At 42.5% G+C, this 15,135-nt stretch overlaps 3 protein-coding genes across 5 annotated transcripts; all 3 read left to right on the top strand.

Annotated features, from left to right (window-relative positions):
* The first annotated feature begins 1,953 nt into the window (after positions 1 to 1,953).
* Positions 1,954 to 4,204, top strand: lnp1 (leukemia NUP98 fusion partner 1). The gene is made up of 3 exons (XM_056604125.1): positions 1,954 to 2,349; positions 3,716 to 3,979; positions 4,142 to 4,204. The coding sequence occupies exons 1-3, from the start codon at positions 2,164 to 2,166 to the stop codon at positions 4,202 to 4,204; spliced, it is 513 nt and encodes a 170-aa protein (XP_056460100.1). The 5' UTR covers positions 1,954 to 2,163.
* A 3,067-nt stretch (positions 4,205 to 7,271) lies between these two features.
* On the top strand, positions 7,272 to 12,293 carry tmem45a (transmembrane protein 45a). Its single transcript, XM_056603681.1, has 6 exons — positions 7,272 to 7,540; positions 9,079 to 9,291; positions 9,882 to 10,094; positions 10,689 to 10,873; positions 11,144 to 11,286; positions 11,581 to 12,293. The coding sequence occupies exons 2-6, from the start codon at positions 9,096 to 9,098 to the stop codon at positions 11,675 to 11,677; spliced, it is 834 nt and encodes a 277-aa protein (XP_056459656.1). The 5' UTR covers positions 7,272 to 7,540; positions 9,079 to 9,095; the 3' UTR covers positions 11,678 to 12,293.
* Positions 12,294 to 12,457: 164 nt separating this feature from the next.
* sft2d2a (SFT2 domain containing 2a) lies at positions 12,458 to 15,135 on the top strand. 3 transcript variants are annotated; one of them, XM_056603683.1, is made up of 8 exons: positions 12,464 to 12,630; positions 12,736 to 12,825; positions 13,162 to 13,247; positions 13,364 to 13,445; positions 13,689 to 13,724; positions 13,836 to 13,894; positions 14,507 to 14,536; positions 14,694 to 15,134. In XM_056603683.1, the coding sequence occupies exons 1-8, from the start codon at positions 12,565 to 12,567 to the stop codon at positions 14,731 to 14,733; spliced, it is 489 nt and encodes a 162-aa protein (XP_056459658.1). In that variant the 5' UTR covers positions 12,464 to 12,564; the 3' UTR covers positions 14,734 to 15,134. The 3 variants fall into 3 exon arrangements, with proteins under 3 accessions (XP_056459657.1, XP_056459659.1, XP_056459658.1); XM_056603682.1 differs by lacking the exons at positions 14,507 to 14,536; positions 14,694 to 15,134 and adding an exon at positions 13,990 to 14,500 and having other exon boundaries at positions 12,458 to 12,630; XM_056603684.1 differs by lacking the exon at positions 14,507 to 14,536 and having other exon boundaries at positions 12,463 to 12,630; positions 14,694 to 15,135.

The following is a 15,135-nucleotide window of genomic DNA, read 5'->3' as shown; positions in this document are numbered from 1 at the left end:
GCGGAGTCGGGCTGCTCTTCACGGGATACTGGCGACCACTAGCGGTCACGTCAGGTCCAGTTCTATCCTGATATTATAACGCGTATATACCTATACAAATATGTGATGTATTATGAACTATGAAAACATTAGGAAAATGTGAAATTTGATTAAATATGTATTCGTGTGTGTGTGTGCATAGCGTTGTCGTGAACGTTTATATGCAAGTAAACATACATCCTTCAAACCAAGCATGTTTAGCGTACATAAAATAAGATGTTATATTTAGATCTAGATGTAACGGTTTTCGAACTGATACAAAATGTGTTTGATGTTTATTTTCCATTTATTTATTTGCAGCTGAATATTGTTTTAAAATGATGTTATGAAATAAAGACATTGACAATTTGTCATACTGAATTTAGCCACAAGATGTCATGTTCTTGACAGAAACTATTCGGTCAAGAACATAATCTATATTATTTTGAGAGAGAAGTGATTTGAGCAACTACTTTACAGTGGAAGTTGTGGTGGTCTGTCGACTCAGGACAATAAATAACGGTTCAATGATTATATTAAATGAAGGTGTTTCCATACTATAATGGCACAACATTTGTAAATGTAAAACAATATTTACATTGTGATTTATGTGTGAGAATTTAACGGAGCGAGTTTTAAGATTCCAACATTATTTTCTGTTGAATAAATCCCAACCAGCCTCATTCAGCTAACGACCATCTTCGTTCTAAACATTTGCTAGAAAGGGCAAGTTAACACAGAATTCAGCTTTATTTTCACAGGCCCTTTGTAGGCCGGTGTATTCATTTATTGATTTCCAGTTATGGACTGTGGTTAGTGCTGTTCCCTCACAGCATGCAGTTGGTTTGAGGCTGTTGGCCTGTGTGTAGTTAGCAATGTTAGCGGTTAGATTGTTCTCCTCCATGTGTTTCCTCTGGTCTTTAAGACTTAATGGGATGAACTGCACAGAGAGTGCTGCTCCAGATATTTCCATACTTGATTCTGGCTGATGAAGCTACAAGTTTAATATCCTATTTGTTTAGCCGCTTTTAAACAAACAGGATCTGGTCCACTGTTTCCTAAAATTTATTCTCCTCCCTACAAGGGTTGGGATTCATATCTATCATCAACACACTCAAATAAGATTATTGTATGGCTTTTGTCTCATGGAACATGCAGTCATTTGGCAGATGCGGTCATCCGAAGTGATTTATGTCCATGTCCTTGAGGAGCAGGTAGGGGTTGAGGCATTTTGCTCTAAGGTACACTTGGGGATCAAACCCAATACCCATCAGCTGGGAGTCAAACCACGGATAACACTACACTATCTTATTTTAGCTAGATTGTAAACACCCAATCATTCTGTTCTTTTCAAAACGCATCATGACATACAAGACCGAAGCATGGCAGGCCATTTAAGGTTACGTAGATATAATGATGAAATACAAACACAAAGCCTGTTACATCATGATACATAAGATGGAAAAAAATGGCAGTTTATTTTACAACAGCAGCAGCAACAACAACAACAACAACAACAACAACAACAGAATGTATGAGCAGGGGCCGTTTATTGTGAAGAGCAGCAGGGATGAATGGTTGAGTCACTGTAGTGACCCGTTTTTTCACAGGCCCCGGGCTCTTCGGGGCCACTGTAGGGACGCCTGCACATAATTATTGACAGGTTTGATGCAGTCAGTGAGTGGAAAGTATGGGAAAATAGAAGCCAGCCACCAACAGGCCCACGGCGCAGTAATGGAAAGATTAAAAGCTCCTCTTCCTACTCCTCCTCCTCCTCGCATCACCCCTCCTCCCACTCTATCTTTGTGTTCTCTGGCCCAGTCCATTTTTACACATCACTCGCTGAATAGATTATTGGCGGGGATTTACTTATTTGAGGCTCACATCAAAACAAAGGCACTGCAGTGTATTTTCAGATGCACTGGGAGACAGGAGGGAGCAGGAGGTTATCGAGGGAGAAGAGAACTCATTCCCTCAAGTTACCCGCTGTCGTCTTTACGGTGGACTTTAGACTACAGAGCCTCAGACTCGCTGGGTCCAATCCATAACCGAATCAGCAACACACGCTTCTTCCCACACACACACACACACACACACACACTCACACCTCCATCGCTTGGGCGCTCCAAACAGTCCATAGTGACCATGTCTCTGAGGCTGCTGCCTGCCTTCGCCATGGACAATGACGACGACGACGACGGGAACTTCACCAACTGGATGAGCAGCTACTGGGGCCACGGATCGGAGGGCCACGCCGCCAGGGAGAACAAGAGGAGCTTCAGGAAGACCTCCAGGTCCCAGACAGACCGGCGGGCCTCTCTACCCTGCGTGGTAACGGCTAGCTCAATAACTTTGTTATTAACTGTCAAGTTTAACTATCTGACCAACTGACTAGCTAACTGAATAACTAACTGATAATGTACTGTAACTGAAAAAAACAACTCAATCATTGACAACTACATGAATTGCTTACTCACTAATTTACTTTACTGACTGAGTAACTATCTAAAACGGGCTTACAGGCTTACTTCCCAAATGAATAAATAGATAATTTACTAACACTAATTAAATTAACTGCTATGTTTTTTTTCGTTTTTTTTAAGTACATCATCTGACCACTTAAAGAACAGTTCAAGGACTTACCATTGAAGTCATGGGATTAGTAATTATAACATTATTATAACATTATAACCCTTTTAAGGACGTGGAAATTTATCTGCCTTAATGAATGACTTTCAAACGTTTCGATAATATCAGGCTCTTTTTAGCAGTTGAGCGGTTGACCCCCATGTGGCCCATCGATTTGGCATGTGGATGTGTGACCCCTGCCAAGGTCATGTACTGTATGTCGAAAAACAAGCAAACAAACAAACATCCATACCAAACTACACACCATTCCTCTAACAGGACATTTGGTGATCCTCAAAATACTTCACTACATAGCCAGCATGTATACTGCTAGACAAGGGAGTTTAGTGTTGTTACTGTTTGTCTAAACAGAGATTGAACCCATGGTTTTAAAAACATCAAACCGACATGCTGTTTAGTCTTGTTGGTTAAAAAAAGCTCTTATGGAAGTCAACTTGCTCACTGTAAAACTATCAATGAGAAAATGATTAATTTAATAAAGATCACAGGATCTTTATTTATGATTAGATAAAATGTGGTTTTATAATCCATCCCCTTTGTAATAGTTGATGCATGCCTATCCAGTGTAACCCTGGTCTATACTGACACGCTTTCCTAAGTTCACACTTGCCTGATATAATCAATTTAATATTGATATAATATATTATGGACCAACTTTACTGTACTAATCAAAGTACATAACAGCTTGGTGCCCCCTTGTGGAGGGTCCCAAAATAAAGAGGAATTCCAAATGTTTGTCAATATCTTTAGATTGACGTTTGCCATGGAAAACCTGTTCAGTCATCCAGTTAGTAAAGTCCACTGGTTATACTGGAAACGGCAACTTGGGATGTCACTAATTAGTCGTTTTTTAAATGACTTGTATTAGCCAATGAACACCAAACCTGTTTGAATAGCGACGATAGCCTTTGAACTAAAATATGCCGACTAACAAACAAATTCTAATTCTTCTTCTTCTTCTTCTTCTTCTTCTTCTTCTTCCTCTTCTTCTTCTACTTCTTCTTCTTCCTCTTCCTCTTCTTCTGCTTCTTCTTCGTCTTCCTCTCAGTCCCAGCTAGACGCCGTGAGGCTCTCTAGGCTCCACGCCGGTGCCTTAGGGGCCTCAGCCTCTGTCCACAGCAGCCGACCGGGCGGGGAGAACCGCGACGGGGCCCGGCCCCCCACCAGGGCCCGACGCGCCTCGTCCGACGAAATCAGCCGCGCCCACGTGGTCATCCCTGAGAGCCGAATCCCCACCATACCCACCATCCCGGAGCTCACAGAGTCCTTCGACAAGAGATTCTCTCTGGGGAAGAAGACCCAAGTCTCCCTGGTGAGGATCAGGGAGAGGAAAAGTGGATTTGAATAATTTGTATGAATTTGACGTCAGTAATACCACGAAGCACTGGGTTATTAGAGTTCTTAAGTTCCACAAGAAAGTCTATTGTTAGGGTATTTGTCTCCGAGCTGAAAAGTTTTGGGTTCGATCCCAAAGGTCAACAGTCTACCTGCTGTAGGCATCCTGAGCAAGACCCTGTTGGATAGAGGCCTCAGCTAAATCACTACATTTGACAAATTCATTCATGTCATATGAACACTTGAAGCAGGGCCGGCGCTGACTGTTTCGGTGCCCTAGGCGATTCAACATTAAATTGCCCTCCCTTCTCCGTTCCATTTGGGAGCATGATTGGTTTCATTTAGCTTATTTTCGTATATTTGATCGCCCTAGGTGTTCGCCTAGGTCGCCTATGCCGAGCGCCGGCCCTGGCTTGAAGGGAGATGTACATACAGCAAGCTCACAGCAGATGAGTTTCAGGGGTGTGACCATGGGTTTGCTCACCGTTTAGTCGTAGTGTAGTTCAATCAATCCTCTCTAGTCCTTGTATGAGGACTGCTTCATGGTTCACCCAAAAAATAAATAAAATCAAATAAATTCATCGTGTGGAACTCACTGTAGAAATGTGTTTGGTTTTCATTATTTTGTGTCTTTAGGCAGAGATGGACACGCTCCAGCAGTGGTTAGATATTCTAAACATTATGCAAGTGTTTGGTATGACAACGTGAATGGCTGTTTGTGGGTTTTACAGAACGAGTCTGACAGCGTGTGTCTGATCTGTGCGGAGGAGCTTCGTGGCGGCAGAGCTGGGGTACTGGAGGTCCAGTGCAAGCATCGCTTCCACAGGGAGGTAAAACATCTCCAACTACTCCCACGCATGCTTCACCTCCTCCCCACTTATATGCTCTGCCTCAGCCAAATACCCTGGTTCAACCACCATCTGGCCCCCCCGAGGATCGCTACGCTTCTAAAACCCATTATGAAACACACCCATTCCCGGTTGAGATACCATCTCAACCTGCCGGCCAGTCTCTTTCAAAATGGTGGAAGCCATGCAGACAGGCCGTTCCAGTCTGTTTGCTTTTATCCATGGGATAGACCTGGTGCATGACAATCGTGGCATCGTACGTCTCTGGAATTGCATGATGGCGTGGGTCGGAAAGCATGATGACACTGGACAGAAAGCATGACGGCACTGGTCTGAAAGCATGATGTCGCAGTCTAGAGCATGACGTCACTGTTCTGACATAACGTCGTTGTCCTGAAATCCTAATGTCATTGGTCTCAAGGCATGATGTCGCCGGTCTGAAAGCATGACGTCACTGATTTAAAAGCATGGTCTAGAGTTTGAAGAAGGTCAAAGGTCAGACAAAGGGCGCTAATGTGTCGTGCGGTTGTTGCTTGGGAAAGGCATCGCGGCACGGGCGCTTGCGCAGCAGCAGCAGCGCAGCGGCGGAATGCGACGCTTGGAGGAGCGCGAAAGAGGAGTGCCGGAGGGCATCCAAGGAGACGGACTGTCTCATGCCCCACCGCCAGTTCTCACTGCGAAGACACCGCTGACCGGTCACGCCGATGACATCACACATCGATGACGTCCGACAGCGCTAGAGATCCCTGGAACGTGACTGCGCAGTGGAAGAAATATTTGGGCAATGCCCAAATATGGAGATTCCTTTGGAACTTGTCGAGTTATTGGAAACTGCCACGCCTGGACAGAGCCAACAACATTTTTTTGCCACAGTAAATGTGACTAATGAAATGACCATAGAATTATAAAAATTCTCTCAATGACAAGAGACAAATAAAATGAGGAAAATACTGCAAGTGACATCTCTGGTTTAATTTGGTATTTGATTTTTTGGTTTGTTTTATTAGCAATATATAGGTATATATAACAATAGCTAGTAGGAAATTCATATGTTACCATGTTGTCCCAATATTACTCAATATATGTCAATAAATACAGCGGGATGTCGTACTTCGTTTGTGTTGCAGGTATGTTGTTGTCCTTTTTGCTCAGTCTCAGCATTAAAAACTATATGTTAATGATACAATATATTTTGGTTTATAGTGTTCTGTGTATCATTCAAATCAACCAATAAGCCAATAAAGAAATGTAAAGGAATTTAAACATTTGGTCTGATAGACTAATTATTCTGTAGGGGAATCAATTCTGACATTTTCAATGAACGACAAAACTTTACGAATCATTGCAAGAATCACATTTCTATTCCTTTTGGATCCTAATCTCCTTTGGGTGAAGAATTAATGTTTAACTGCAATGGCAGGTTAACTTAAAATTATATTCCTGATGCTTGTGTTTGTTGTTTGGACTTATAACAGAACAGAACTGATGATGATCTTTAACAAGTAGAACATCACTATTAGGGCCCACTGAAAATACAAACTGAATTCACTGTGTTGTTTGTTGTTTTTCATTCCTCAAACAGGTGAAGCACTGAATTAATGAGGGAGTGGCTATGGGGGGGGGGGGTGAAGAAGGAAGTGAGTGAATTAGGTATTAGAGAGAGAAGAAATAAGGAAGTGAGAGAGGGGGTGAATATGGGAGTGATTGAGTGAATAGCATAGTGAGTTACAGAGTGAATAAGGTATTGAGTGAAGAATGGAGTGAGAGTGGGTAAACAAGGGAGTGAGAGAATGCATAAGGGCCAAAAAGGAATCAAACTCCCTTTTAGTAATGCCCTCCCAGTTGACCTACAGGACCACCTGAGATTCACCATTTATAACCTCATAGAGATAACCATTCCTTAAGTATGTGTCATAATCCCAATGTTTATTTGATCATATCTTGAATAAAACATTTGTCTCAGTGGTTTGCATAAAGCTCTTTTATTATTTCCACCCTTCCCTGTATGTGCTGTGGATCCTGATCTGCAATCATTAATTGCATTTATTACATTTAGATATAAAGACAGAGATTGACCAAATGCAACCAAAAGCCAGTTCAGTTTATCCTCAAATTCAACTTTTAATAGTTTACGTCGACGTTTAATGAATTAAAAAACAATCAACTGTGCGTGAGTATCTTGTTTACGGCCTACGTGCTCAGACGCGCGTCTTTTCTCTCTCGACATCGCTTTGAGTGGAGTGGAAAGTAGCGGTTCTCGCCGGGGTGGGACCTATGGGCGGGTCCAATGGGCGGGACTTTGGGGTTTTTGCAGTCGAGGTACAGAATGCACACGTGGAACCCATCTTGCGCAAGAGTGAAAAGGCTCTACACCAATGAGGAAAAAAGTAGAAGCGGGTTCAGAATAATCAGCCAATTGGAGCAATGGGAGTTTTTTTTAACAAACCTCAAACAGTTCAGGGTATTCAGGGTACATTTATCGTGAAAGAGCTTTGATTTAGAGGATGTGCTGAGAGTACCCAATCTCGATGGAATAATTGATTTTCAGCATCCGTTTTAAAGTTCGTCACCAAAGGATGTAGGGAAAGAAACGATTGGCGGATGGTAAAATGTAAACCATAGGGTATTTTCTCTCTCTCAGTGCCTTCCACTTGTAGGAACTTTCCGTTTCCACAAACAAACCTTTTTGGGTGAGTCTATTTGAATACCTTTGTCACCGCTATAAAACGAGTGCGAATTGTTTGGACGTGCCACGTAATGAGAACCTGCTTTGATTCTGTATCAAATAAATATTCAGTTTTTTTTCCTCAGTATCCAAGAAACTCCAATTAAACGACCGTGTAAGGGAGCCCTGTATTATCGAATACAATCGCAGTGGTCCTTTTTTCTTTTTCATATCCAAGAATAAGAAATCTACCGATGTTTTGATCACCAGATGTGGAGACACTCGCTGTTAAAAGACACTCGCAAATAAACCATCTTGGTGTCAAACAAAATTATATGTTAAGTATTTACTATAAAAACTGTAATTATACACCAACACCCACACGCACCTAAGTGTGTATTGGCCCATGGTCTGCAATTACGGATTCATGTGTGACAGATTCGTTGAGATAGCCTGTCTTTCTTTTTAAAGAAAGATCTACATCTTATGTGCATTTCAGCACAATTTTAGGTCATTCTGGGGCCAAATAGAAGGGGCCACCGTTTGTACACATACCGACTGTTGGTAAGGAAATCTGGCAGGGCTCTTATCTTGAAGGGCCACTTTAGGTGACACGAGGAGGGGATTGCCATGGCGACCGAAGTGTGGTCCCCTAATTAGAGTGTTCCTCGAACCCGGAGCTATTTATAACACAATAATAAACAATTGGTTTGTATATTGTTTTGTGTATTATGAGTGCTTGTTAAAAACCAATCGCTTTTTCTACAAAGCATTGATCTATCAAAAACGATGTGAAATATTTGAGAGATAGGTAGGCAGAAGGACAAAACAGACAATTCCACTTGTCTGTAATTTTAGATTTACGGAAATTGAGATTTAAGCATCAGGCCTTTGTGAGACTGGTTATGATACGATGTCTTAAAATATGCATAGGACCTACTATTCCTTTTTGAATTATCTTTAGTGTTGGCTAAACCCACCTAGATGAACTTAGGTTATGTCCATCACTTTGTTCTTCTTTCTATTATTATTTTGTCTAGAATCGTTTTTTTCTACCTACGACATATCTTTTAAATAATGTCTACTTGAGTTTATATTTAGAACCTGTTCATCTTATTGGCCAACAGCTGTGGTGCTCCAGGTCAAGGCCACCCCCCCTCGAGGCCCCTGGTCTTATAGGCCCTCTCATTTATCGTTATGTCTGATTGCTTCTTTACTCTCCCTTTCTCTTCTCTTGTTTTTACCACAATGGACATTTATTATCAAACACTTTGCAATAAGACTCTACAGACTATTAAAGTTCATACAAAAACAAGTTTCTACTAAATTATTTGATGTATGTTTTATGGTCTTTGTCAACCATTTTTATTAAACATCTCTAACATTATTAAACATAGTTTCTGCTGTAAAGTATAAGCATGATGCTAAATTTGTAATTTTTTCTCTCACGTTGCAGCAGGCATAACATGCATAACATTACTATTCCCATTGACATGTCATAATGGACGCCAAAGTGAGCTAAGGCAACTCAGGATGACTTTCAATCTTCCCTTCCTCGTTCAGGGTCATCCAAAGGCATCATGGGAAGCTTCAAGGGCCACGCTCTTCCTGGGAGCTTCTTCCTGATCGGCGGGCTGTGGTGGACCGGGAAGTACTCCTTCTGGTACGCCACCCGCCGTAACAAGTGCCTTGGCTCCACCCGCCTGGCCAGCAGAGCGTCCCAGCGCCGCCTGGAGGTCATGGAGAGCTCCCTCATGCTCCTCTTCTCTGTGGTTGGTAGGTGGACTGGTCTGCATCAAGGGTTAACCAGCTGGTCGATATGCTGTTATGAGCTGTAGCGGTAATGCTACATGCTAATGTTAGTTGTTTTTCTTTATTCTATCACTTCAATCATGGGATGTGTAGTGTGTACGTTAATGTATGTGTAGCCTACCTCTTACTACTTTTGGTTAGTAAGAAGTAGGCTACACAGAGTTATCCACAACCTCTATAGCTGTGTGTCAGGGGAGTTGGCAGGTTTATTAGCTGTATATATTCAATTTATTTTGGCAGATAAAAAAAGTTAAAGATTTGATAATTTGGTTCAAAGGCGTGTCCACCTAGATGTGTGCTGGATAGATGAGTGTATCAGCCAACCCAGTGGACTGTGGCAAACATTGCTCATCTATCCGTCATACATCTAGACGGAAACGCCCACTTGTGATATCAGAAGAGGCAGATTTTAAAAACGGCTTGTAACGGCTAATCACACTCACACCTGGTGGTATGTCACCTTTAAGAGTTATGCAGAAGCTTGATTTATCATGTGATGCCATTGACCAGTGCTGACGCAGAACGACTGAAGACAGAACGTTGCCCTTCCTCAGGGATGTTGGCGGAGCAGTTTGCGGCGGGTGGCCCGCACCTCCGACTGTACGACACGTCGGAAAACACGTGGAAGGACCTGATGAACTGGCAGCACGCCACCATGTACCTGTTCTTCTCGCTGGCCGGCGCCGTCTCGCTGGTCGTTCACGTCACGGAAGCCGCGCCCCTCGCCCTGGACCGGCTGGCGTTGGCTCTCGCCTTCTTCATCGAAGGTACGGGTCCCCATGCTGGAGTCGGTCACATGTTCTACTACTGTCCATATCAGGTAGTTGTACAGGGGCAATGGGGGAGGTTGGAGTAATGGACGGACAGGTTTCCTGCAATGAAAATCTCCCTCCGATGCCTTTAAAGGTGACATATTATACCACCAGGTGTGAGTGTGATTTGCTGTTACAAGCCGTTTTGAAAATCTGCCTCTTCTGACATGACAAGTGGGCATGTCCACCTAGATGTATGACGGATAGATGAGCAACGTTTAACACAGTCCACTGGGTAGGCTGGTAGACTGATCTATCCAGCATACATCTAGGTGGACACGCCCACTTGTGATGTCAGAAGAGGCTGATTTTCTAAACGGCTTGTAATGCTAATCACGCTCACACCTGGTGGCATAATATGTCAAGAGCGAGAGAACCGAATGGCTGTGCTGGTCATTTGGCTTTAAGATTAGAACACTCGTCTTCTTATCCTGGGGGTCGCCGATTCGAGCCCCCTGCTGTGGGGGCTCGTATTTAGCTTTCAATCAGCCTCGTTAAGTTACTTTTACTTTGTAGTAATGGATCTGCTCTTCCAAACCGTGTGTCCAGGCTTCCTGTTCCTGTACCACCTGCATGGCAGGGACATGCTGGACGTCCACGTGCACCAGATGCTGCTGTACAGCGTGTTCGGCCAGGCGCTGGTGGTCTTCCTGGAGGTCTTCCACCGGGGGAACATCACCCTGGAGCTGCTCAGGTCGGCTCTCTGTCTCCTCCAGGGGTCCTGGTTCTGGCAGGTAAACCAGGCCTCTGTGTGGCAATGACCCTCAAGTGATGTACCATGAATTGATAGACAGGAAAGATGAAGCGGGCTTTCCATTGCCCCGAAGTGTATTTTTTTGGTCCAACGGCAATGGCCTCTGTGGGCTACACCTGTGCCATAGACCTCCCCCTTAGCTACGGCTACTATTCAACACAGAAGTATAATCGGGCCTTTAAAGACAGAATGAGGCTGTGTTAATGCATGTATTTATTTATTTATGTGTGTCTCTCCTCTTGGATCACAGATTGGCTACGTGCTGTACCCACCCGGGGGTGCTCAGTGGGTCCTGACAGACCATAATAACATGATGTTCGTAACAATGTGCTTCTGCTGGCACCTGGCGGCCAGCATGCTCGCTGTGAGCGCGATCTACTGCGCCATCACCTGGTGAGAAGTTGCACTGCATTGAAATACACCAAATCCATAACTCAAACTTCAATGGCATAGACCTACAAGGAAGCCTTCCTTTCAATTCAGATCCTAACTCTGAACTTGACCACTCCACAACAAAAGCTTAACTAATACCACGGACCTATCCATCCCTTACTTGTTATTTATTGTAGTTTGTTTTGGCTTTTAGAGGTTTTTTTGTAGTTTAATTTAATGTAGGCCTACTGCATTTTCTTATTCTTTGGGTAACAGTATTTTTTTTTTTGTGTTTGCGTTTTGTTTACATGGCAGTGTGGTGCGCTCCAGGTTGAAGAGGACTCCTCCGGTGGAGATGGGACTCCTCAAGCACAGAGACGGAGAGCTGGAGTCGGACGACGAGGCCATGTGAAGCCCCTTACCTCCAGGGATCCTCCACTCGACATCACTGCCATAGGCACCAAAGCCCCAGCACAGGACGTAGAGATGATAAAGAATAGGGAAGAAATGTTGGCGCTCTGCATCGCTTTCCTGAAATATATCTCGACCTCTGCCTTATATTCAATAATATTTATTTAACTGTTGCCTCGCGCCAATTGTATATCATATATTTCCTTGTATGATCATTGTGTGGTTTTTAAGAGACAATACTCGTTTGTGAATCTGCTCGTTTTCCACTGTCCTCTTGCGCATGCCTGTTGAGTGTGTTCTGGCCCAAAGTATTTTACATTGTTTACTTCCTTCATATATTAACACTACATTTATTTATATCCACACATTTGACCAGAACTTGAAACCGGTGTTATGAATAATGTCGAAATGAGGTTATTTCCATTCTGTTCTTATTTTCGACTTTGCATCTAGATGTTTGATAAACAAATGGTCCTATTGGAAGCCAAGGAGCAGCTCTGCAGATCCATTTGTGTTCATTTGATTGTGATACGGTCAAGAGTGCCTAATCCTGTTGCTATTGTAATTTTGCGTCACAATAATTTTTTTTCAAATAAAGTTTTTAATCATCTCCGTAATTGCGTCCACATTTCCCCATATTATAACTCTAATATAGCGATGATATTATACAACCTCGGCATTTAAATTAATGTTTTTTAATCAGGGCCAACAGGTGTCACTTTCAGCTGCGTAACTACCTGTGCAGGTAGGCTGCCCTACATCACAAGCAGACCAAGTGACGCGGTTTTGCTGCCCGGCCCACAGATTGACGAGAATAACCCCGTGGAACAGGAAAGAAAACAATAATACGCCGAGAAGTGAGAGCTGCGTGTGAATTGATCTTAAATCATGGACAAATTAAAGTCCGTGTTGAGTGGCGAGGAAGGGCGCACTCAAGACAGAACTATTTTACAGGTAATCGTGACTTTTTCTTTCACCGAGTTGCCCCTGAAGCTACAAACTTAATTGGAAATCTATATTAACATACCGGTGTATGTATGATCTGAACTCGGTGTTTAGGCTGCCAACGAAGCTTCCACACTCGGCTGGGGCACACGCGTGAAGGGGTTCGTCGGCTGCTTCGTGATCGGCTGTGTGTGTACATTATTGGTAGGCTACGATTGTGTGAATATTACCTCCTGATATGTTTGCTCTTAAACCTAGCTTTGTGAATGCCATGCAACAGGCCTGGCGCTACCAGTTAGACTGGATTAATGGAATGCTGCAATTGTGTCGCCCTATCCTTCTTGTCCATTAGTCAGTGCAAAAAAAAAACTAGTTTCCAATAAGACTGCAATATAATAAAACATGCAATCCAATCTACAATACCAGGATACAATCTGTTCTTATACATACTGATATTTCCCAAAAGGTTCAGAATTTCCTGTCTTGGATTATTAAGGCTATGTAGGCCTAATCGTTAACCGAGAACTGTTTATTTTGCAGGGTGTGTGTGTGCTTTTCATCCCGAAGATTGGAATAACTCTTTTTATTGTGTTTTATTCACTTGGAAACGTGTGTTCGCTGTGCAGGTAAGACCACGAAAACCAGGATCCTAACCTGTTGCCAAGTGTATAGGCCTACATATTTTCCCTACAAAAATTATCTAACCACGGTTAGCTGTTGTTATTGTGTTGTCTTTTCACAGCACTATGTTTTTAATGGGACCCGTGAAGCAACTGAAAAGAATGTGCGACAAGACGAGAGCTCTGGCCACCACCATCATGCTGGTAAGTCAAGTGTCTCCAATGCATCCAATGCATCAGTTTCACAGCACCTTTGCAGCAAATGGTGGGAAATGTAGTCTGTTTTTGCATTGCATGTTATACCAAACTGGATTTGACACATTTTCTGAAATTATTTCCCACCCATACATACTGAGTTCTCTAATGATTAAGTGGCTCCATTCATGGTCCTGATAAATATACAGATTCATATTAATGTATATTTTAATGATAAACATATTGCTTCAGACATGTCTGGTGTTGACCCTCTGTGCTGCCTTCTGGGTAAGACTGAATATTAAGACTACTTTTAAGTTAAATTCAATTAAGCATTGATTGAATCTAAGTCAATGTTTTTTATATGGCAGGCCTGAAATTCTTAATTTTTTCTTACAGTGGAAGAATTTCGGTCTCGCGCTGCTATTTTGCATTTTGCAACTTTTGGCGTTCGCCTGGTAAGCCAAATTATGAGATAATAAACTATGAGTAGCATTGTCTTTTAATGTACAACAATTTTAAAATTGTTGTATTGAAATCTTATTGCTTAAAGGTTGGATATGGGATTTGCGAAACGCCAGCAGATTTTGAAAATACACAACTCAAATGGTCCTACCCCCTCTCCTTCAACGCTGACTCTGACTCCACCCATTCCAAGTACATGGACGCGCAATGATGGACAAGCGAACAGATGCACGAGAGCGAGCCATTAGCTAGTTAGCTAGCTCCAGCAGCTACCATAGGATAACAACAAACAGAAGCTTGCTCTGGGTCACGAGCTTTGAGTACGTGCACGAAGGGGTCGCGCGGGGGAGGGGTCGCGGGAGTGCAGGACGACCGTTTGATTGACGTATTGCTGTCCAATGCCACTCGGTGGGTCTGGAAATCATTGGCTGGAGTTATTCCGAGCCCTGCCCGTTCCACAAATGATTGACTTGTTTAATTTGCATGTCAGTACTTCTAACACGGTGGCTGTAAGTGGGTTCTGATAAGGATTTCAAGTAATTTTGCAAAAATGGCCAAAAAAGAGAATTCCATACCCAACCTTTAATTTTCCCTCCAATTCTTAGGTATGGATTGTCTTACATCCCATTTATCAGGTTTGTAATCTTTTCAAAACTTATATTTGACATTGTACACTGTCCTAATTACCCTCATACTTTTATAGTTGCAACAGCAATATTTTACAAATATGAAGAACATTTATTCCAAGATCAAAGACGTTAATCGGCCACAATTCTGATCTTTGACCCCCAGGGATGCTATGCTGAAGATGATTTCCATGTGTATCAAATGAAACCACTGGGGAGAAGTCTTTTAATGTTAATTATGGGATGTTCACGTGATTCAGCTATCTGTACACGTTTTTGTCAGTGATGTAATTTATGTCCATATGTACTTTTAACGTTTTAGGATTGCACTTGCTGCACTGAAGGATTAAGATTACTCTCACATTAGTTTTAGTAGCAAGCCTGTTACTGTGGCTATGAATAAATATGGTTCTACTTGTTTCAACGTAATGTAAAGATCATTACAATGAAAGGCAGGGATGACTGGGGCTTTCTTTCTTATTCCCATATTATATATATTATGATGTTTTTAAATTTTTGTATTAAATCATATTTGTTAAATGCATCTTCCCCTACAATTCCTATTTGCATTTATTTATTTCTGTGTGCCTATATGTCTGGAAAACTGA

This window comes from Gadus chalcogrammus, chromosome 12 (assembly GCF_026213295.1).
Source record: "Gadus chalcogrammus isolate NIFS_2021 chromosome 12, NIFS_Gcha_1.0, whole genome shotgun sequence".
NCBI lineage: Eukaryota > Metazoa > Chordata > Actinopteri > Gadiformes > Gadidae > Gadus > Gadus chalcogrammus.
Note: the sequence above shows the minus strand (reverse complement) of the source record. Positions and strands in the feature narration are given on the sequence as shown.